The 24,520-nt window shown below is 42.9% G+C and overlaps 2 protein-coding genes across 5 annotated transcripts in view; both read left to right on the top strand.

Annotated features, from left to right (window-relative positions):
* Positions 1 to 299: 299 nt before the first annotated feature.
* Positions 300 to 2,851, top strand: wdr89 (WD repeat domain 89; the record flags this gene model as incomplete). The annotated part of the gene is made up of 1 exon (XM_079175191.1): positions 300 to 2,851. One exon carries the CDS (start codon positions 300 to 302, stop codon positions 1,452 to 1,454), a length of 1,155 nt encoding a protein of 384 aa, XP_079031317.1. The 3' UTR covers positions 1,455 to 2,851.
* Positions 2,852 to 4,693: 1,842 nt separating this feature from the next.
* Positions 4,694 to 24,520, top strand: part of ppp2r5eb (protein phosphatase 2, regulatory subunit B', epsilon isoform b) — a 36,969-nt gene continuing 17,142 nt past the window's right edge. Inside the window, exons 1-2 of one of the 4 annotated variants that reach the window (XM_079175188.1) lie at positions 4,694 to 5,264; positions 12,470 to 12,630. In XM_079175188.1, the coding sequence (XP_079031314.1) occupies positions 5,236 to 5,264; positions 12,470 to 12,630 (190 nt within the window). In that variant the 5' untranslated portion in view covers positions 4,694 to 5,235. Of the gene's footprint in view, positions 5,265 to 9,065; positions 9,089 to 12,466; positions 12,631 to 19,757; positions 19,917 to 24,520 lie in introns of those variants that run through there. The other 3 variants (XM_079175187.1, XM_079175186.1, XM_079175189.1) reach the window with 3 other exon arrangements.

Below are 24,520 nucleotides of genomic sequence, written 5' to 3'. Positions count from 1 at the left end.
TATGATTAAAACCCTTACAAATGAGTATACTGCTGTGACTAATTCGGCATATGTCACAACCAGCAAACGACACGTTATTGCAGTAGATTGCGGTGAAAATGACAAAGTTAATTTATATGAATAATTATTTATCGTATGACTGATTGTATGCCGAATTGCAAAATGGTTTCTAATGATTTCTAAAACATTAAAGTTTTTCAGAGAGATTTAATGGACCAAATGTAAACCTCTAAAATGCAACATTAAATTTGTGATTTTCTTCTTCCTGTTCAGCAGCGTTGACTCTTCGCTGAGCTGCCATGGAGGGTTTGGAGGAGAAGCTCAAAGGTCTGTCCATCGCTCGACGGTGTCGCCCAGAGGAGCCCACCTACCTGCTGGACGTCGCCCTGCAGCCAGCCGGCCTGCTGGCCGTGTCCTGCTCCAACTTCACCATCCACCTCCACAACAAGGACACCCTGAACCTGGTGGGGGAGTATCGGGGCCACAGCGGGCCTCTGTGTGGGGTTGTCTTCTCCCACGCCTCCCCTGACCTCCTCTACTCTGGTTCCGCCGACGGGACGGTCCGGGGGTGGGACGTCCGCCGCCCCGGTACAGAGGCAGCCCAGGTGTTTAAAAGCGACCCGTCGCACAGCTACTGCAGCTTCGACCTGAGCTGCGGCGACACGCTGCTGTGCGGCGGCACCGAGCAGGTCAACGAAGAAGACAGCTTCCTGGTTTTCTGGGACGTCAGGAAACCCGGCGGCGGGCTCCTCGGGGTGTACTCCGAGTCGCACAGCGATGACATCACACAGGTGCGCTTCCACCCTCGGGAGAACGACCGCCTGGCGTCCGGCTCCACGGACGGCCTGGTGAATGTCTTCGACCTGAGCCGGGGGGCGGAGGAGGAGGCGCTGCTGCTCACCTGCAACAGCGACTCGTCCGCCGGCTCGGTCTGCTGGTCCGGAGCTGACTACACCCAGCTGCTGTGCTTGAGCCACGACGAGGGGCTGCACCTGTGGGATCTGGGCAAGCTGGACACGGACGAGCCACTCACCGTCTTCAGCACCTCCGACGCTCGCGGCCTGCCGCTGATGGCCGACGGAGGGGCCGTGGATTACCTGGTGGGGGGCCGGTGGCTGGAGGAGGCCCAGAAGCTGCTGGTGGTCGGTGGGATGAACGGCGGGGATCTCCATCTGATGGAGTGCGACGGCGGGGGGCTTCGTCTGCTGAGGACGCTCGAGGGAGGCCACGCCTCCACGGTGCGCTGCTTCCTGTGGGACGCGGCGGGGGAGGCTCTCGTCACAGGGGGGGAGGACGCTCAGCTGCTGCTCTGGAAACCAGGAGGCGGGGAGCTCACAACGGGGAAAAGGGAGTCCATGAAGAGCAAGACTGCTTTGAGGCTCAAATCCAGACCGCATAAAAAACACGCCTACCGGAGAGAAAAGAAGGAAACTCAAAATACTGAATCGCACTAACTGATGGCTGCTTTCTTTCTGTTTCTGGGAGAAAACATTCACACCTCAGTTTAACACAAAAACAATTATTGTGTTCTTACCAGTGGCGGGCCGTGCGTTTTATGCCTGGGCCTTCACTGCTGTCCTGCAGCTGAAACACAGCTACGGTTGTGTAAAAATGAAGCTCAACACCTATAAATGCACTTACTGCAGAGTGCAGATATATGAATACGCCGAGAGAGTGTCTCCTCTCTGCTCTGACTGCAGCTGGGACTGCTGCACGAGAGAGAGTCCGCCGGTGAGTGCTTTGGGGCGGCTCACGGCAGCTCCCGCTGCTCGTTCACGACAGTGCAGAACGTACGTGCTTTCATGTCAGAGTCAAATCACCAGAAAAGTCTCCAACAACACCAGAAAAAGTTGCTAGATTTGTCACTAGTAGCTTTTGACAAAAAAAGTCGCCATGAGGGTTTGGAAAGTCGCCAGATTTAGCGAGAAAGTCGCCAAGTTGGCAGCACTGGCACCGGCTAAATATGTCCCCAGAGCAACATTGGACGTAACAATGGTTCCTATCACATATTAAACCAAACAAAAATCCATCTTCATAAAAACAAGTTGTACAAATAATAATATATAAACAAGCATATTAAAGCTACTGCAGATTTAAAAACAAAATCAGTTAACTTACCAGAGCTGCTGTTCACTATTTAAAGACAAAGTCCATCCTCCTTTCTTTGTTAATAAAGAGTTTAATCTCACGGTGGTTCAGTACATCCGTGCGTTTTAGTTACAGTAAGAAGTCCTTCTGGATTCATGGACGCCAGTGAAGACAGTCGAGCCTCCCCAGTTGTATTTCTTGAACACGTTTTAATGTGTTTGAGGGCTGAAAATGTCCGCTCCACAGAGGCAGCAGATTTTGGGATTGTCACCGCCCAACATGTCACGCTAGCCCACTGACCAATCACGTACTTGTAGACCAGCTAGAAGGCTCTGACACGTCAAAGAATACGCCCAACATGTCAAACTAAAGATCTGATTGGTCGAACACTATGACAATCAACAATGTCGTCCCCATTCACTTAAACTGCACATGGAGGCACTGGTGAGTCTGCAGGCCTGGGGCCTCTCTTCTTACTAGAGACACAGAGGTGAAATCTGATTGGATAAAAGCTCTACTTAAAACAAGCTGCACTGGAAGCAGAGCAACTGAGGAAGACAGTAGCTGTGCAATGAGAAAATAAGATAATGACTCCGGCGGACGAATTCAAGAGTGTTTCCTGTTTCGGTGTGACCTTTAGACTCCCAGACGGATGTTCCCAATCGGCCAATAGAAACACTTATTATTGTATAATTGTGTTTTAAATCTATATTTTGTACGTTAAGTTTACAGTCTGTGATTTCTCTGATCAATATTTATTTATTACCTGGATCAGAAACGAGACGTGATGTCCTTTCAAATTGCATTAAACAGAAACACGATGTGACGACATACATTTACATCTGGTGTTAACGTGATCATGATTATTATTCACACAGTGACATCTGATCCACTGAAGTTTGCATTCACACCTTGTATTAAAGAACCATTTTCCTGATGCAAAAAGTATATTCAGATACAGATTGTATATTAATAAAGGGAGTAAATCTGGTCTTCCACTCTGTGAAGTAGCCATGTGTCTTCTTTCCACACTGAATACCAGTTTTAAGTACATAAAGTATGTTCACAGAAGTAACTAAATATATTCCATTGATTTATATTTCAGTTGCAATGCCTTACCTCTTTTGGGATGAACTTGAAATAATTTTAAAGACTTTAACTTTCCTTAAATATACAATAATACAAGTTTAAAAAGATGTTCTCCAAGTTCTGATCCTCTTGGTTTGTTTATTAGTTTGTTATTCATTATTGCTGTTGAAGTCTGTGAAGTTATGTTCACACTGGAAAAGTTACATAACTCTAAATTCCTTTGAAGTGTTGATGGGGTGTGGAGCGACGACCATTGTTACACATCGTGTTGTGACTTCTAAAACGAAAGTATATATATATATATATATATATATATATATATACTGTGAATCTTACTATGAAATTGGGACACAGCTCAGGTCCCTCTCACATTTTCATTTTTTAAATTAAGATATTTAATTTGTCAGCATTATCCATTATTGTGAGATGTTCCTGGTTGTAATATTTCCACTTTAAAGCTGTCGTCACTGCATCACTTCCTGGAAGTCACCAGAGCTGCCCGGCTCAGCAGGATCCCGCTGAGGGAGCAGCTTTCGCTCTCAAATAGCAAAGAGTGGAATAACATGATTGGCAGTGCGAGTGTGCGTCTGTGTTTCTGTGTCAGTGGTCGAAGCACAAATCTTAATTAAAGATGTTCAGTGATTCTTTAGGGGGATTCAGGGATTTGTTTTTTATAAATCAAAGTTTAAAAACTGATGAAACAAAAAACACATTTACATGGTGGTGAGTCATTACATTATTAAATGATATTACAAGAGAAGAGCTCATTTTATATGACATTCTTCTGGAAAAGATACACTTTTATGATTTCTTTAAAGCAAATATCCAATATTGTATTAAACCTTTACTGCATTTTTTTCAGTTCGCAGAACTTGAGTATAGTATAGTTGATTATAGCAGGGTATATTTTCTAGAAAGATTGCAGAATTTTTTCTTAACTTTTCTTTAAATAGAAAATATAGAAAATGAATGAATTTGCAGACATCCACAACTGAGCGACCCCTTCACGTCCCTACACGCACGTCCATGGACGTGCTCTAGCATCGGCTAATATTCATAGTAGACCTATATATTATAGTTATGTAACTCTTCTTCCTGCTAACACATCCCTCTCTCTCTCTAATCTCGGGAGCTTGGACAGAGATCCACTCTTCCTTGATGCTGCTTCGGCGCTGCAGCGGGCTGTAAATAAAATACAATACAAATGTGCAGTAAAAGGTGGGTCAAATGAGCCGTAAATAATAACAAGTGCAGAAGCAAAGGGCTGGGCCTCGGACTGGTTTAGCCTCATTCCTGCACGCTGTGCGGAGGAGACACACACTTAGCTTCTTTTTCAGCCTCCGATATATCTTTTTCCTTGTCCCTTCTCCTCCTCAACCTAACCGACGGGATTCAAAAGATTTGTTGATTGACACCTCCTCTCGTCCAATCACAGCGCTGCGACGCCGCTCCCTTACGTCCAATCGCCGTCGTACGTCGAGTTTTAACGCGTCTAGCACGTTTTCTGTTATGTGTGTTGACAATAGGGTGAAAAAGAAACAGCCCCGAATCATAAACGAGCTAAAGGAGAAACGCCAAAAATAATCCTGAGGTTTTGGGGAAGACAAGTAATTGAATCAGGAACAGGAATGTAATTGCGTTAACTTAATCGTTTTATATATATATAGCCGTGTTTTGTTATTAATGGGAGTTTGAGGATTATTCCGTTGGAAGGAGAGAGAAAAAAAAAGGTACTCGTGGGTTTTGGCTGTTTCAGGGCCAGATTTTCCTGCTGTTTTGGGGGTAAAAAAAAGGCTTATTTTGCACTCCGAGCTGGAGGTTTATTAGGTAGAAAAAAATAGGATAACTCCTCTGCAAGCCGTCTATCTACCGTTGCGAAACCACATAAGGATCAAGGTAAAGTACTTCGATTGGAGAAGCTAACAGCCACTCTCTCGGTCGGCTGCAGCTTGTCGGTGCTCACGGGGGTCGGGACTCGGGACAACCCAAAAAGTCTGTCTGTCAGTTAGCATTAGCATTAGCACTGAACCGACTCTTCTCTGTATTTACATCTGGGAGATGATGGGTGATCGCCCAAGTCCGCCCAGGTAACGTTACTTTATTAGCAACACAATGTAAACAATGTTTTTAATATCTTGTGTTGGCAAGAATGCACTGAAAGCTAACAAGCTAAGGCTAACAAGCTACGGCTAGCTGACAAGCGGCTAGCTAACAAGCTACGGCTAGCTAACAAGCTACGGCTAGCTAACAAGCTAAAGGCTAGCTACATGTTCAACTTGAGCTAACCCGCGATAGCCGTTAGCATTAACGTTAACAAATGCCGTTTTCTGAAATTTAAAACTGGACAGCTTTCATAAAAAAGACTGCATTGTTGTAAAGTTAGTTGTATTAAAATGCTTTGTGTACTCTGAAGAGACAACTAGCTAAACGATTTAAGTGTTAAATTCAGAAGCTTTGTAGCGGTTAATCGGGCAGCTAACGTTAGCATGCTAGCTAGCTAGCTAACTGTCAAGTTTTGAATATTCTGCTGCTGCCAGGCCCTAACATGGCTCCTCCTAAACGGCTTCATTTTTGACCTCATGCCGCTGATGTCATAACGTTTCTACAGCTGGTAACAGTGAATAAGTATCATTAAATCACTCTATGAATGTATATAGTCTTTATTATGTTTAAATAAGTAACATCAAATCACTCTGAATGGATATATCATCTTTATGTTGTTTAAATCAAACCAGTCATCCTTATTATGCACACGTCTTAAACTACATACATTATTTTAATAACGTTTCTTTCAGTTTCTTGTGTTTAGTTATACATGCTGTTATGTTACGTAATATCTCTGGTTATGGACTGTTGGTTGGACAAAACAGGACGTTTAAAAGCGTCACCAGAGACTGTGGGAACTGATGATTGTTAGTTGCAGGACATGTTTTCACAAGTCCTCAAAGTGTGTCTCAGTAGATGATAATATTCTTCATTTATTAGACTATATAGGCGCGTGCATGTCGTGCTGTAGCTTGAATATTGTCTCCATGGAGTTAAAGGTTGCAGTGTGAAGTCAGATTAAATTCCTCTACCTGCTTGTTCATCTTTACATTTGTGTCCCTAGAAATCACACAAGTTTAGTGTACATGAAGTATTCAGAGTTACAGTTTGTCTGTTTTTTCCCAGGGTTGAGCTGGGCAGTTTTTTTTTTAATTTTGCTTTAAAGTAAAAACAATGCTGATGTTTATAATCCTTGTGGGTTCATGCGAATGTGTCCTGAGACAGGTTTAGCTTTTTTTCCTGTCAAGGGAAGCCAAAGGTCAGATGTGTGCTGATAATCCGATATGAACTTTGACTGGCTTTGCACCAAGATAACGATGTCTTGACAAACTCTAAATATGTCACGTTTTGTGCGGTTTGTACTAGAAAACCAACGCAGTGTCAACATCTTGTCTACTGGGATGTAAAACCAGTCAGAGAGAGAGAGAGAGAGAGAGATCATCACCACTAATGACACTGGTGACATGATGATGATGAGAGTTAGAAACGTGGTGATGAAGAGTGAGGCATATTGTAGTGACATGATGACGATGAGACGTAGAAAACGTGGTGACGAGTGAGAGATATGACGGTGAGGAAGAAGTACTCAAGAGTTTAGGTAAAAGTAGAAAAACCTCCGTGTAGAAATACTCTGTTACAGGTGAAAGTTCTGCATTCAAAATGTCACTTTCGTCCAAAAGTATTAGCATCAAAATATACTTAAAATACGAATAGTTCTCATCATGCAGAATGTCTTACAGAACAATGCGTGATTGGATTATAATTATTCATGCGTTCATGTTTACATCACTTTAATGTTGCAGCCGGTAACAGTGGAGATCATATATATTTTTTTATATATAATGCTTTGCTACCTTGTGGATTTCCCTCCTAATTTAATTTTAACACATAATGATGCATCTTATTTTATATGTTGCTTATATTTTGTTGAATCGGCAAAGTAATTAAAGTAACACAATACATGTAGAGGAGTAAAAAGTACAATATTTACCTCCTGAAGTGTTTAGTAGCAGAAAAGGTAAATACTCAGGTGAAATACAAGTACCATGAATTATACTTAAGTGCAGTACTTTCCAACACTGACTTGTATTTTCATTTCTGCCTCACCTCTGCCCTGTCAGCATGCCAGAGTCCAGGTGTGGCTTTATGCATTACATGTGATGGTATTTGCAGTGTGTGTGTGTGTGTGTGGGTGTACTCCTAGGTTTGGTACTGTCACGCTGGTTGTTCGTCTACAAGGTTCTTGAATCCAAAGTCTCCTGTGTTTATGATGGTTGATGGTGTAGTTACTCCCCCCCCCCCTCTTATCAGCTCCGTGTGTGTGTGTAAGTTGCTGGGTTCACTTCTTCTTGACTGTGTGAACAGTGTAATTATCTCATGAATGAATCATACCGATCTAGAAGTTGCTGTCAGATCGCAGCATTCAGTCCGTAATGGCATCAGGAGACTTTCTGAAGAAGAAGTGAGTAGTAGAAGAATCTTTAAATAACACATCGGGGATTCGTACTGATATGATTAGTGTTGGGACCACTCATCCATTTATCGGCTACTCTAGGATACTGATATGTAAAATAAGCTCTTTGTTGTGCATGAATAATGTGTTGCTATGATGGGATTGAAGCTGGCTGCTGGAGTTTGTAATGGCTGCAAAGATTTAGTCTTTAACTGAATACATTCCTCTCAGGACGTTTCCTGCATTTGTCATGCAGGATGCTGCTTTGTAGCTTCACCTTTGTAATTACCGATATTGAATATTAATCTGTTACGTGTACACAGTTCTATAGCTCCAGAAATTAGACTGTGTAGAGTAATTTATAATAACAATAATCTTTTATTTGTCCTCAATAATGTCAGTGGTCAAATCAAACCTGTCCTCCTTATTATGCATAAGTCTTCAACTTCATATATTACTTTAAGAACGTTTCTTGTGTTTAGTCATAAATGCTGTTATGTTACGTGATATCTCTGGTTATGGACTGTTGGTGGGACAAAACAGGACGTATAAAAGCGTCACCAGAGACTGTGGGAACTGATGATTGTTAGTTGGAGGAAAGTCCTCAAAGTGTGTCTCAGTAGATGATGATATTCTACTTTATATTGGACTATATAGAAGCATACGTGTCGTGCTGTAGCTTGAATATTGTCTCCATGGAGTTAAAGGTTGCAGGTAAAGGTGTGAAATCAGATTAAATTCCTCTACCTGCTTGTTCCTCTTTACATTTGTGTCCCTAGAAATCACACGAGTTTAGTGAACATGAAGTATTCAGAGTTAGTTTGTCTGTTAGCTTTGGACCACAGACTAGAGATCCCTGAGCTTTCTCTTTATTTCTTTATCTCTGATGTGTGTGTGTGTGTGTGTGTGTGTGTGTGTGTGTGTGTGTGTGTGTGTGTGTGTGTGTGTGTGTGTGTGTGTGTGTGTGTGTGTGTGTGTGTGTGTGTGTGTGTGTGTGTGTGTGTGTGTGTGTGTGTGTGTGTTCGTTCCTGTACGCCTTTATTCCTCACACTCCAGCTCCTTTCGCTCTGCCTCACCGATGCCTATTTGTTGACTTCCTGCCGAAACAGCAGCTCCCTCCCTCCTCTTCCTCCCTTTTCTGTTGCCCCCTCCTCTCTCCTTCCTCCTTGTTCTTTAATCCCACCCTCCCTAAAGCCTGTTTGGATGTCATCTGGTCTCTTATGTAAGAGAGGAACGGCTCTGGCTACCGTACGCCTGACCGGCCGTCGTCGTCTTGCTCCCCCTCGTGTGTTGTGGTTGCACTGGAGTGTTTTTCGCCATTAGCTGTCTAGTCAGAGAGAGAGAGAGAGAGAAAGAGAGAGAGAGAGAGGGACTGATGGTTATTAATGGGGATTCCAGTGCCCCTTTGCACAGGTAAGCCCAGCTCCAGTTTGTACCTATTTCAAGGTTTTTCTGAGGGAGAATGATTGTAGTTTTTCTACAGGTGGCGGAAGCATTGCAAACCATTGACAGCTCTTCAAGTATCCATTGTTGGTGATGAGAGTACTGAGAGTAGTGTCTTCCTGATGGAGAGCGTTTGATCTGAATAAAGCCGACTGGTCCTTGTAGAGATTTAAAGTTGTATTAGGATGCAGTGAAGATGTGAGGGGGGTATTTCTAAATCTGCTGGCCTAGTTAAAAGTAGTTTTAGTTGATTATTTCAAAGGGTTGTGCAATCGGCACAGCTTGAGACACTAGAGCTGCAACTAACGATTATCTTCATCGTCGATTTAATCTGCTGATCATTTTTCTTTCAAATCAACGAACTGCTTTGTCTAAAATAACATATGCTAAAAAATAGAGAAAAATGTTTAAATGTGTTTTTATGTCTGATCAACTGTCCAAAACCCAAAGATAAGTGTGTGTGTGTCACATTGGAGAAGCTGCAACAAGACCAACTATTATATGAATAGTATAATTTTCTGGCCATCCACTAATTAATGAACCAACTACTAGTTCCAACTCCGTGTCACACCATCTCTTTATTACACTCTCGGTTTGGAATAGGAAATCTCCCATGTAGCCTGTGAACTTTATTTTTTGTGGACGTTAGATTGCAGCTGCTGAAATGGTGGATTTAACTGTTTAGATGAATAAAAACCTGCTTGTCTCAAAGGTGTCAAATGGTGTGTACGTTGGCGGTGTTTCACTTTCAGCCGTTAGCCGGAGATAATCTCAGACTGAAGGCGGTTCTGACAGGATCTTGTCCTGCTTCGTCTGGTCTTTGTGAGAACACTTGTCGAAGGTTCTCGTTCACAGTTTGTTGTTGTGTTTTCACTCAGGCTTGAGATGCTTTGTATAGCATTTGAATATCCCTGTGCCAAAGTTTGAAAGGCAAAACTGTCAACTAGTGAAGCAAATGTACAAATTAATTTAATTTTACAACGCAGCAGGACTGACAGACAAACGGTGAATTAGCAGCCACGATGAGACGGATCAGAGTTCAGCTGGAGGTGTTTTCCCACCGTGATGATGCTCAACAGAAGGCATTCATTCACAGAGATCGTTAGCAGCTGTGTGCTCATAAGAGAGGAGACAATGAGCGGGCGTGACAGATGACTCTCTTGTCATCTACATGTAATTGGTTTTGTCATCTGTGAATCTGTGTCTGTGGGTTGTAGTAGTGAATCCCCCGAGCTCGAGTTAACATCATACTTAACATACGTTTAGGGCTTTGACCAACAAATATTTATACATAAAATATCAGATATTATGAAGAATTCCCTGGATCCCAATGGTGACATGTTTATGACGACTTAAAGTTCCCTTCTGTGAAGCAGTGGTTTGTGTTTGTTTCCGGGGCTTTTATTGTGAAGGCTAGAACAGAAGGAGATAAAACTGATGCGTTTGTTGGAGGAATGGAGTTGCTGCCGTTATGGTGCAGATTACGGAGCCTCCATCTTATTATTTTATTATAAAAAAGTACAGGCGCATAATTATAAGTCTCAGCTGTAATATAAGACTTCCTGTTTTCTAGTAGAGGCGCCCTGCATCGCCTTGAAATAGAGCTTCTCATTTAGTATAAGTGTAATATCAGGCCTGTTAAGCTGTGTGAGAATGCATCACACAGCAACGGTGGTGTGTTTGAGTGAGTGGTTGTTTAAAACCATCATGCAGTGACCACTTTATTAAACGAGATGCGTCAGGATGTTTGTGTCAAAGAAGTTAATCAGCAGCACGTTTCAGTGAATTCGGGGCGTTGTCTTATTCTAATGTGTGTCACTGGTCGGTTAAGGCAAGCTGTTGTAAGTAAATATTCACTAGCTACCCTAACTGTCCTCAGTCACAGTAGCCAGCTTTGATTGTGATCGTCCTCCTCTCAGTCTCACAGCATCGACACCCTGGTTCAGCCTGTAACCACACAGATGGACGCGATGCTACTCTGCAAACATTAATCACATTCATTTAATACTGCAGAGTCCTGTACACGATGATGGATCAGCTGTGCAGCCTCAGACGGCTTGTAAAAGGCTTCCACTGTCTGCTGGTGCCCTCCATATCCTCAGGCAGCAGCTGTGTGTGTGATGTGTGTGTGTGTGTGTGTGTGTGTGTCCCCACTCTGTTGTCCACGAGGCCTGGTGGACATACTGTACGGCTGCCTTTGTGACTTTGAGAGAGAGCTTTAGAGATGCAGAGTACGGCCTGCAGCGCGTCCCATTCTCGTCTTTTATTATTACATAACGATTCCTGCTGGAGTTTCTCATTTGTTTCATCCGGCTGAGTTGTCGTGGACATCAGGCTCTCCAGCTATGCGGAGGTTAAAGACACAAAGAGCGAGAGAATAGTTCTTCTGACAGATAAGCCTTCAGGGTGCGGTTCATAAAATGTAGATTGGTGTTGATTAGTGTGGCTTCTGCTGCGACTTTGTGTTTTGTTAGAAGTTTATTTATTTTTTTGACGTAATCAGCAGCGAACACTCAGCCAGCGGACGTTTCCTCGGCTTCCTCCCGCTGTGGCGACGCCTCGCAGCCGAAGCTCCATTGTTGTGGGTAGACTGGCGTTCTTAGTGTGTGTGTGTGTGTGTGTGTGTGTGTGTGTGTGTGTGTGTGTGTGTGTGTGTGTGTGTGTGTGTGTGTGTGTGTGTGTGTGTGTGTGTGTGTGTGTGTGTGTGTGTGTGACGGTCCGTTAGCAGGTAGGAGGGTGGTGTGTTTTGTGTACTGTAACTAAATAGAGCCCCATGCTGGGGAAATGAGGCAGTCTGCTGTGGCTGCGCTGTTTGTTGTGAGACTAATACAGAGTTGGTGGACTGATGGAGTCAGTGAGATGTTTGGTTTCTTTTTGCTTCCATGAACTCACGACCAAAACAAGCTTGTGGCTGTGGAGCTGCATGATAATGGATCGAAATGTGTGATTTGATCAACAATAACAACATAATTTTTAATCTGCATACCCATAAGACAATGTGGAATAGTCATATTTATGAATACAGTAAGATTGTAAAATGATGTCCAATTATAGAAACTCAAGCTTATGCGAAGTCGAACACTTTGGGGCTCCAAACATTCTGTGTGATTAAACTTGAAGGCTCTGTGAAAGTGAAGTTCCTTTTCTTTCAAGTTCAAGGGTGAAATGGAAGCTTGCATCTGTTTCTTTCCATGAATACAACCTGTTTTTATATGTATCTGACTTTATAAAATGGATTGAAGTGCCGTTGTGTAAAGTTGTCAGTACTCTGTGGTTAATCTCTCTGCCCTCAGTGAACCGAGCGCTCTCTCACAACGCATGTCTGATGTGATCGTGTGTTTCTCCCAGCAGGGCTATGTCCTCGGCAGCCACCACGTCTCCATCTGTGGACAAAGTGGACGGATTTTCACGGAAGTCTGTCAGGAAGGCCAAGCAGAAGCGGTCGCAGAGCTCGTCCCAGTTCCGCTCTCAGGGCAAAGCCATCGAGCTCACGCCCTTACCACTGCTCAAGGGTAAGAGAGAGAGAGTGTGTGTGTGTGTGTGTGTGTGTGTGTGTGTGTGTGTGTGTGTGTGTGTGTGAGAGGCTGAAGAGGAGACAACTCATCCAAACACTTAACATTGAGTAGCTGTAAAAGTAATCACATTCCTTTGATTATGGCACACATACAAATTAAAGTTGATCTTAAACTACCTCGTGGAACAGATATCGATGGTTCTGTTTAACCGTGGTGTCTTCACTGTCTCACAAAGTCACCGTAAAGCGCATGCATTTTTTTTTACAGCAAACAGGACTCTGCGTTTATTCTTCAGTGAGTAGAGGTAGAGCAGCAATAACCCAGTTTCGCTGATTTAGGTCAACAAGGCAATGCAACGGATCAGAGAGCAGTTCAGATATAAAAGGTGACCGAGCCGCCTGTTGACTGACCGGGTTGCTCTGGTACGCTGTGAGAAAGCTGAGCAGAGGAATTCAAATGATGGATGACTGATGCTCAGTGTTGAATCACTGTAGTTAGTGTAGTTAGTCACTGTTAGTAGACAAGCCTTTTTCAATAGAGCACCTTTAAGCAGCTGTGAACTGCAGTGAACTTCGTCCTTGGACAACCACATGAAGAATAAAGTCCCAAGAATCCCAAATATGAAATCCTCTCAAATCACCTTTTGTTGCATGTGAAATATTCTGCATATTTTTTGTATTTTTCTACACAAATTTCCCTAAAATTCAACCTGAAATATTTCTTTGGAGACGTAAGGATCATGAATCATTCTTTGGGTTCAAACGAGCTTCTCGACGTGACTTTGTACGTCTATGTGGGCCAATATATATGATTTTATTCTGCAGTGAATTAGCATCAGCTTTACCCACAGCTTGTCTTTTAACACGTGAACCACGTTCAGAGACTGTGTTGTGTCTGTGGAGCTCTGCACAGAGACGTCATCGTGAAGTTTTGAACCCAGAGGTTCTTGTGAAATTGGTGCAGCGGTGACCAGAGCTGCTGAACTTGAGCCAGTTATTTTCCAGCCATGCTAGTTTTTAGAATCTAGCTCTGTCTGAGTGCTGCTGTTGTTGTTTCCATGCCCGCTCGTCTGTCTGCCTGCCTGTCAGCTACGTGCCTAGACAGTAGATCATCATCATGATCACACAGGGCAGTGCTGCTGTCTGTGTCACTGATGTAGAGAAAAGATGTCAATTCATCTTTATATGTTCATATCAGACACACTACATGTACATGTAGCCTTTATTTTCTATTTCCCTTGGCACGTCTGTTTCACCGTCAACATCCTCTTTCCTAAACATCCAAACAGTGGGAGCGATGCTAGCGGGGTTAGCAAGCCGTGCCATTGACTAGTCTATGAGTGGTGCTAGCGGCATTAGCGATATGATACAGTTTATTTGTCAGTGAATAAAGGCGACAACTCCCCAAGACTCAGGCCGAGCTCCTGTGTCTTGCTTACCACCTGCTGATTAAAGTGATGGGGGGGGTTAGCCTCTAGACTAGCCACAACTTAAGCTCTCTTAAGGTGGGCTCACCTTTTAAGGTGGACCAACGCACCAGCATTGACCAGCAGCCCTCAGGTTGAGGACACTAACCTAGAAGTAGATTGATTTAAGAAGATTTTCACCCAGGTTTGTGTGATGTTTTATTCTTTATTTGGGACTGGAGATGGCATGATACTCCATTGTCTCTGACTTGTTGGTTAAGGAATGCCGTTGTATTAATAAGCAGTGTGTTGTACATAATTGGCCGATGCTTGGTATGCACTTGGGCGTAGTAATACACAATGAGACGACACCTTCATGCTTCACATTGGCGTTGACAGCAGGAATGCTGCCATACAGAAACCAGACAGATCAGTCATCTTTGTAAAGGGTTTAAATGGAAAACCACTTCCTGGTTCCTTTCTCAGGGCGGGGCTTATAACCAGGTGCCCTGGGGGGGGGGGTGTGTGTGTGTGTGGGTGGGTGTGTGTGTGTGTGTGTCTGTCTTCATGCTCCACTTACACTCTCTGTCCTTATGCAAACATCTACGTTTGTACGAGCACACCTGACCTCCACCCTGATAGACACACAGAGGTACGGTTGATATCAGTAGGAGTACACACTGTTTGATGAAGAATCAAAAACCCAAATAACATCAGCTCTGTTTAGGATTGTTGGAAAGATCCACGGTTCCTCGAGAGCATCAATGTCTCATTTCCCATTTCTAAACCTCACAGCAGGAGCTCTTCCTAGACTGCTACGACTGCTTTATTACAGAAACTGGTTTTGGTAAATGCTGTGGTTGCAACTTTGAAGCAACGCAATGTATTTGCAAATGAATGTATTATTTTATAGAAAAAGTTACTATAAATTACTATAACAAAGTAAAATGATAACATTTTGGATGGTTTACTGACTTCAGAGCATTTAAAATAAAGTCAAACAACACAAAGAGATCACGATCTGATAATATGGATCATCAATGGTCGGCAGCATCCGTGTATTTGTGCCGATCCGATCTCGTTTGCAACAGACAGAATGTACTTTCAGCTCTTGTCATAGTTTATTATTTTTTTTGTCTCACTGTATTTATCCGGTGCTCAGTGACTGATCCGGCACATGGTCGGTTTTCTTTTTCGGTTTCACACGTTCACTTCACATTCATCTCTCACCTCCTCATAAAGTCTCAGTCTGCTGCTTCTACACCCGCACCGTCGCCTCAGGAGGCCGCTTCCTTACAACAGAGTCCTGAATTAGAAACACGGTCGGGACACGTCAGCGATAACAGATTTCAGTTATTCCCCGTCTGCTGCTGCTGTACTGTACTCTGTTCCTGCAGAGACGTACTGTACTTTACGGACACGGTGCTCATAATCACGTTTTTTAAGGTCAGGGATATGTCGCTCTGTTTGAGGCTGTGTGGCTGCTGCTGGATGTGGAGTCTGATATGAAAGCTTCTTTCCTTTATTCCTGTAGCTCATACTAATGTGCATGATGAGCTGAGACTGGTGGAGTCTATGTCTAGATTAACTAGAAAATAGACCAGACGCCAAAACTACCGCTGAAGATCGCACTCTATTGGCTGAAATGGAATATAATATTAATAAGTGTTTTTTTTAATTACCTGAATAAGAATCGTTGTGTTTCCGTTACCTTAGGGTCTACATACAGCAGCACCGTCTCAGGATATCGTCCGCCTGGTCACAAGACCAGCACGCTGACCTCTGACCCCATACATGTCTGTGTAAACCAAGTGGAAGAACGAGGGTTGAGTTCTCCTCTTCCACTCGTCTGTTGTGAACTTTTGAAGTCACAGATAAACAGTCGAGTCTCTATTGAAACGCCAACCAGTAAAATAAATTGGTAAATAAGATCAACCGTGCGAGGCCGACCTCCGACGACCACAACACACGCGTGGCCTTCAGGCCCTCTTACTTCTAGAGCTCATCTGCCTCTAATCTCTCAGCCTTGTGTGACTGAGGGACATGTGACTATTTTTTATATTACACCAGCGTCTGGGGAAAGAGGTCAGGGACAAACATGTTTCTATTTTTCAAGATTTTATTGTTTTTAAGATTGTTCTTTTTACAATTAATTCTATTTTTATTTGTTACCTCCGTGCTGCACATTCATTATTTTACATCAAAGATTCTTTTGTTGTTTTTGTCTGTAAATACTCTCCAGACTCGTCTGCTATTCCTTTTGAAGTCGACGTTCTCGTTCTCCTGCTGTGAATACAGAGCTGCAGGATTTTTCAGGACTGTTTTGATTTATAAGGAAGATGCATCTTTTATTTCTACGCCACTTTAAAAAAAAAAGAAGCATGACGTCCGCTGTTTCTGCAAAAAAGGATTTCCTGTTTTCTTGCTTTCGATTCATTTTTCAGTACCCGTAGAGGATGTTATCACTTAGTGTGGCAGCGGGATGTGATTCTTATTTTCCTGTATTTTCCGGCCACAACTCAACAAAAACAAACCTTCTCTCCTGCTCGTTCTTCTCTTAACATTTTCCTGTTGGGATGCAAATTAATTTATTATCGTTCTCATGGAGGAAGCTGCTTCGCTGCATCTCTCCCTCTTCATTTCCATAATCTCTCTGCGTTCGCCTCCCGCCTTGAGGTACGCATGTACACATCAGCAGTAGAGGTGGGCGTACATCTGGACAGCTGTGCTGGGAAAGCACATCATCAAGATGCACAAATCGCATCTTTTCCCCTCCTCTTCTTCTTCCTCTTCCTCCTCCTTGTGGGTTAGTCACCGTCTCAGACTTCAGCCAGAAAATGATGAGCAGGGTCTCGGTGAAGCTCGGTGGATTACATAAATCCTGTCGTTAGCAGTGCAGCTCATTCGTAGACGTTTTTAGAGGAAGACCAGGAGGGCGCAGCTTCCTCGGGGGGGGGAGATCCTCGGGCAAAAGGATGACGCACGCTGGAGGAATTTTCACAATAGACCCAGTAGATTTTCACTTCATACCAAAAACCAACACCCCTGGTTCAGCAGAGAGTTTTCTTACCTCTGTGAATGAAGTATTTACAGGACCACGATGTACCTCGAACTGTACTAAAATCCAGGTCTCAGATTGACAAAATCCCAGAGCTTTTGTGTGCCTGACTTCAAGGTGTTGAGTGACTTGAGGCTCTGGGTCGTAACAAGTGGTTTATTTGAGCTATGAGGCTTTTTTCTTCAGCTCTGTCTAGAGGTTTAGTGTAAAAGCTTATCGATAAAGCTGTGACCTTTACAGTCCAGTCAATCCGAGAGACTCTGACGTCACGTTGAACAAGCTCAAACTAGCTAAGTGGTGTTAACACCACTGGTGTGTGTGTGTGTGTGAAACAAATATCCTGTTCACAACATCCAACAAGTGTATAATTAACAAGAAACCCCCGGAGGGTTGGCAGGAGTGTGTGTTGGTGGTGTTGTAGTTCAGTGCAGCAGTAAGTCTTTTAGTTTAAATGGAGTTAGGACCACAGTCGGGATAAAATAGACTCATTCAGTTTATTTAAAAGTTTGATTTGTTTTTGTCCAGTATAGCTGTCTCTCACTGGGAAACCACAACGCTCCCTAATAATAGAGTTTCTTCATACTTTAGGTTCTTCCAGCTCTGGTTTCTCATTTGCGTTTGCTCATAACGACGTCACTCGTTACAGGAAGTATGACCTTTACATCCAAAACTGGACTAATGAGGTTTATCGAGCAGACAACCGTCCAAATGCCTTTTTTCGAGAATTGAATTGCAGTGAAATATGCGTTTTGAATGGGAGCACCGGCGTTTCACACTCAATTTGGTGTGAATCAAGCGTCACTAGTTTGGATCCCTTAACGTGAAGAGAAAATATGAAATACAGGCTAGAAGAAAGACACCTCCCTCTGTAACTACTGGCAAACTGCCCTTGAGCAAGGTCCTCAACCTCCCAGCACAAGACTCGGGTAGAACTACACAGCTCCCATGTGGGACTGAATGCAACGCTGTGAATGTGAAGCAAAAACAAAACAAAGTCTCCTGAATCAATAAAGGTGAAATAAAAAGCTGAAATATCAAAAAGGGAAATTGGCGACGTTACCTGCTCTAGCTTCCTGTAGACCCAAACGCTTCCTGTGCTGCTGTTACTCGAGCATGTGCGATGACAAAAGTTTCCTCTGAAGTAATAAACAGAAGAAGAAGAAGACGGGAGAACATTGCCAGCCAGCTCCTCGGTTAGCAGAAGAGTTGGCATAGCAACAAACAGGCATCACACAGCGTTCTTATACCGCGGTGTGAAAAGAGTCTGATCTGGTAAATGTACAGTAGGAATTATATCATCTCATTTACATACACGTCACAGTAACTGCATAGTTTAAGCTTCTGTGAGTGTTTCCACAGAGATGGACGAGGTGGAACAAGGAATGCGAGAGAGAGAGAGAGAGAGAGAGAGAGAGAGAGGGAGAGGGAGAGGACGAGGGGAAGGAAATAGTTCCTGTCAGACAAACAAACTCATCTCCTCTTATATATATTTATAGTTTTGATAAAACACTACCCTATTGATGTGATTTTGAATAATCATTGCTGACATTTTGAAATGTAAAATCGATGGTTTCGATAGAAACAAAGTCAATAAAAAGTCGCAGCCAAAACTCCCTTTTATCTTCGTAAAGATTAATGCAAACAACTTGGTGTTTCTTCAGAATTTAATGAACTACATTTATGGATTCTTTCAATTTAAATTACATATTAAATTCTTCTGTTGCATTGTGGGTCTGTTGCTTCAGGCTCCGTTCTGAATGAATGTCTCGATTCATTTCAGATAATGAAGAGAACAAAGCTCAATCATTTAAAAAAACAACAACAAAAGTAATTGTTTGTAATTGCAAATTCCTACTGAAATGTATCCATTGTACCATTTAAAAAAAATGAAAAGCATATGGTCAAACCCACAGTCTGTTCACATAACGTTGAAACAGCCCATAGTGGTAGCAGATTAGCTTGCTAGCATCTCATAGAGCGCTGCAGGGACGACGTGTTTCTATAGTTCAGCAGGAAGTTAGCATCACATTGATCCCAGCTTCTATTTTCTAAACTCCTACAAAAGACTTGAAACAATGCATTTAAGTCAGTTATCCAACATTTGTTCACAGAGAAAAAAGAACTATTGTACTTGTTTAATTCAAGTTGCCTAGTTACCAAGTCATGCTGGTAAACTTAAAGGGTAACTTTGTGGTCCGTGTGAGGAGAGGAGAAAGATTTGTGAGTAAAAATCAGGTTTCCTGTTGTCCTCCTGCTCCTCCTGCTCCTCCTGTGACTGGAGTGTTTTCCTCCCACCTCTCCTGGAGGTTTCTCTCCTCTCCCTCCACACTGACGTTAGCTGCTGTGATGTCTCGCTGTGTCACAAACAGGGAAAAAACCTGACCAACCGCCCTTAAGAGCACACATCTCATTTCAGCAGCAACGTGGACCAAACCCTCATGCGGCCGAGCGTGTCGTCAGCGTTTCCAAACAGAATTAGGTTCTCCTCACGTCCACCTCGTGGAGGACTGATCTGTCTCTGACCTCTCTGGGCCCCCCCCCAAAAAAAAAGAAGAAGAAGAGAGGAGCAGAAAATAGAAGGAAAGCCAGAGACTTGAGATGAAGCCCACCACCATGCCGCCTCGTCCTCCCTCCCCTCAGGAGAAACCTGATCCACGAGGTGTCTCTTTACATTTTCCCAGCCCCACTCGCTACAAACAAGCCCACAAGAAGGAGCTTCGGTGGTCCACATGTTTGTCTCAGATCGGCTCACACCGCAACGTCCATGACTCTTGTTTTCTACCGTTGTTGGTGCCGAACAGGGAGAGGAAACCTGATTAAGTGAGTGACTGTGTGTGTGTGTGTGTGTGTGTGTGTGTATAGGGGGGGGGTTGTATGTTAAAGTTAGCCTCTGCTGTCAAGGACTGCGTTTGTGTGAGGCAGATGGAAAGGTGGACTTAAAATGGACCAGGAATGGTAACAGAAGACAAGTGTTTTTCTGCTGGCTGAGAGGAGAATGGAAAGTTCACAGGTGGACTGAGAACATTTCGTGATTCACGTGGAGGAAAGTGTTTGTTTGTTTTGATTGGTACTTTGAATGGCTTTCTAACCGCTTCTGAATGGGAACCAGGAATAAGTTTGGGCCCGCTGAGCTTCCATCTGGGTTGCAACTACTGATTATTTTCATTATCAATTATGCTTTTTTTTGATGAATTGAAGTCTGTAACACGTCTGGAAATATAGAAATCATATCAGCCACAGTGCAGAGTTGGACTTCTCGTTTTTGTTCCTCCAAGAGTCTGAAACACAACGACATTTATTTTACTTTGATATAAAACAGACTCGCACATCTGAGAAGCTGCAACCAGACGATGTTTGACAGTTCTGCTTGATAGTTGACTAAAACGATAAGTTCTTTCATCAAAGCTGTTTACGTCAATAAACTAATCAATTAATCCACTAATGATGATCGGTCCTGCTGCTGCTGCTGCAGCTTTTGAGTTTCAGACTTTGAGTCTCAGGCTGGTCGTTTCCATAGAATAACCTCAGCTCAGGCGATAGTCATCAGAAAACATACCTCAGGTGGTTTTGGCACGACCTGCCTGAGGAGAATCTCTTTTAAATCACTTTATAAAACCCATACAGAAAAATCCTGTAAATATACATTGTGTTTTTGAATCAGACAAATGCATAATTATTAACTATTTTAAATGATGCGTCTTGTCATGGGGGCGTCTATCCACCAACACAACAAGCATCACTAGCATTTACAGCTGAAGTCTGAGTAGAAACCTTCACTCTGGAAGTGTTGGAGACGTTTTTAAGTTATTGTTCGCTCATGGAACGGTTCAGGGGACGTGACCTCTGACCCCGCTGAGTGTTAACACCACATCCAGCAACAAAAAGGGCAAATCTAGACGAAGAAGAAGAGGAAGGAGTGGGGTTGGGTTTCAGTGCTGGAGGACATTTCTTTGAAGGTGTTCTTTAGGGTTACTGGTGTTAAATGTGCTCTAGGGCACACTTAAAGGATAGCTTCACAGTGATGCTGTTTATATTGCCATAAAGAGATCCCTTCCTAATTCATTTAATTAACTTCAGATACACTTTTGAATACATTTTTTTTTTTGCACAGAACAAGAACTGTGGATTGTAGGAAGGGCCGGTATGAACATAAGGAACAACCACAGAAAGAAAACACACTTTCAGTGTTCTTATGTGCACTTAGCTATTGTTTCCAGACGCGTTTAAAAATTGTGAAATGTACCCTTTTAAGGCAGAAATGAAAAAGTTTAAAGACCAAGGTTGATCACTGATGAAGCTCTGATGGAGCTGGTGTTTGCTCTCATTGGGAGCTTGCAGGAGTCTTCTAGTTTGTCTCAGTGAGAGACATAATTCAGACGTTTAGTACCTGCGACACCTTTGTTACCTGAACACGGGCGTGAAAGTGACTCTGGCACTCCGTAGCTCCGTAGCTCTGCCATCTGCCGCGTTGTTGGCTGCAGTCTCCGGGAGCAAAGTTTACCCAGAATGCCTACATGTGTTAATGATTGACAGCAGCCTGGCGCCTCGCCGGGCCGCTTATATGAGACCTGAGAACACGGGTAGATTGTATCTCGGTCATCAACATATATTTATATGTTGCAGGTCTTCTGTTACACAAATCCTGCACACGTGTGTACAGTACGTTTATGTGTAGTACTGCTGTACTGTTTGTGCCGCAGCCGTTCTTGGCTGAATGTGAGTGTGCAGCTGTCAGAGCTGAGTTGTAAGAACGTTCCCTTCAGTGTTTTCACAATATCAGAATCTCACTTTAATTCAATAACAAGTCTGGTGTCTGAAGTCGACCGCAGTACAGTTCCTAACGGGGAAATATCACCGATGTGTTGGGAAACATACCTGGACGTGATGTTGGGGATTTTATTGGAGGCTGGGAGTCGTTCTTTTATGAAAAGTTTATAATAATAAACTGCATCATACACTGTGTGATGTTGCAGCTCTGACCTTAAGCTCATGGGGAATAATATTAGCTTGATTTTTGTGAGAAACTGCCTTTACTGAGTCAGTTTGCTGACTTAGCGACTCTTCTGTACTACTTCTTTATTGGGCTTCATTCATAATATTGACTTTAGAATTCTCTAAATCAACACTTGAATGCTGCACAGTTGCAGATAAAGATCAGGCTACGCTAATATTATTAGTGTTATACTATTTGTATCATTAGGTTCTGCGTAGGATCCAGACGTTCCCAATAACTCCGGAGCTTTTTATATTCGTAAAAGTCGACATTTATTCAAGAAAAATAAATGTATTCAATTCCAAAATTCACAGCATGTTTTTAGTGAGGAAGATCATAGTGTGCTTCAATCCATATTTTGTGTACGTGCGAGCGTGCGTGCGTGCGAATGTCAACACAGAGATCTTTATCGACAGCTGATGGCGGCCATGTTGCCAGGTCACGTCTACCTCCCCGTTGTTGTTGTTGTTGTTTTTTGAAGACTCAACAGAACAGATGTTGTGACAGTCAGCGTTTATCAACTCTTCTCTCTGTAATCCTTTTTATGTAATGTTTAACCCCAGTGGCTTATGGGGCCCCAGTAGTGACAGCAGTGACTGCTGGGAAAACATGACACGCAGTTTCTGTTTGGATGGAGATGCTTTATATATAATATACATACATGCATACATATGCATATGTTGGGGAGTATCCAAGAAAGAATATCTTATGTTTTAATCTAGGCTTTTATATCTTTAACAGCTGGTCCTGTTTAGAGGGACTCAGACAAATTAAATCTAAAGTTAAAGTGGCAAAACTTTAAGAAACACAACTATTGACTCAGAGCTTTTAATCCCCGACTACTCCAGTGACCAACAATATAAAGACTGCTCGGTTGTTTCCGGGTAAATAAGGTTAATTAGAAGCCACCAGCAGGAGATATGAGAGCAAAGGTCTCACCCACAGAGCCTTGACATTCCTCAATAACACGTCTTCCTGTTTCACTAATCTCCACCTCCACTGTTTATACCTCTCTATGGTGTGTGTGTACATACATTACACCGTAATGTCTGTCTGTCTGTCTGTCTGTCTCTCTCTCTCTCTCTCTCTCTCTCTCTCTCTCTCTCTCTCTCTCTCTCTCTCTCTCTCTCTCTCTCTCTCTGTCTGTCTGTCTGTCTGTCTGTCTGTCTCTCTTTCTGCTGTAACTCAAGCTTGCTCGCCCGCTCACTGCTTTTATAGACGAGGGGCTTTCCCCTTTACACTGAGTGTGTGTGTGTGTGTGTGGACTGTTCTTAAAGAGTGTGTTCCTGGTCATCTTACACCTTCCTCGACTAGAGTGTGTGTGTGTGTGTGTGTGTGTGTGTGTGTGTGTGTGTGTGTGTGTGTGTGTGTGTGTGTGTGTGTGTGTGTGTGTGTGTGTGTGTGTGTGTGTGTGTGTGTGTGTGTGTGTGTGTGTGTGTGTGTGTGTGTGTGTGTGTGTGTCAGTAGAACCTAAGAATAGTGACGCACGGCAGTGAAGTATTTTCCTCTTGATAAATACCAAAGTGACTTCTGTCATTGTAGCTGTGCCAAAAGCAGATAAATGTCGGGGGGCAAACTTAAATCTTTTTTTAAATGTATTTTAGCATTTACATCCAAAACAAAACCATTTCTTTGCCCCGCTTGATTGCGGGGCAAATACATTGAATTTTGGGGAAAGTTTTATCACTAACCCCCGGTTATTTGACACTGATGATGTTTGTAAAATATCGACATTCATAATTTTATCATGTGGAAACTAATTGTACCCTAAATGTTTGTCTGCTTGTGAAAGCTTTTGTGAAAAATCTGAAAAGTTTGATGTTTCTGATAAACGCCTAAAAAGCCTAATCAGCACAAAGTAAAAACACTCTAACTGAAAGTGCTTTATTTGTTTAAAAGGGAGTCATACTCCCACTGTCGGACGTTATCGAGCTCTTTTCTCCCGCGTGGTATTAAATGCACTTACTGTAGGTTACTTTGGACGAAAGCCAAATGAATGTATCACCACTGTAACATTATCAGATTTCAATACTTCTACTGTAACTTCTCCCAGATGCATTTTCTTTACAAATTTAACCTTATTTGTTAATCTTTAGTTACCTTTTAAGAAGCGATGCCCTAGTATACGTTTTTAAAGCGTCAACATGAGCACATCCACAGACTCTTTACTCGTCTTTTCATCCGTCTAGTTACTTTATAACCCGTACAGAAAATTATTTTTGTTTATTTTTAGTGTTGCAGAAGTTACATTTGTGCAGGTCTGAAGTCACTTTTGATGACCGACCATGTGAGCTCCTTATAGTCTATAAACTTACCCAAATCATGTTTGTCCACTAAAATCAAATGCTGTTATCTCTGTCTCTCTGTGAGTCGTTAAGCTTTTTTTTTTTCCACCATTAATTAAGCAGCAGCGACTTCTCTCTTCCTCTGC

The sequence above is a fragment of the Pholis gunnellus genome (assembly GCF_910591455.1).
Source record: "Pholis gunnellus genome assembly, chromosome: 15".
NCBI lineage: Eukaryota > Metazoa > Chordata > Actinopteri > Perciformes > Pholidae > Pholis > Pholis gunnellus.
Note: the sequence above shows the minus strand (reverse complement) of the source record. Positions and strands in the feature narration are given on the sequence as shown.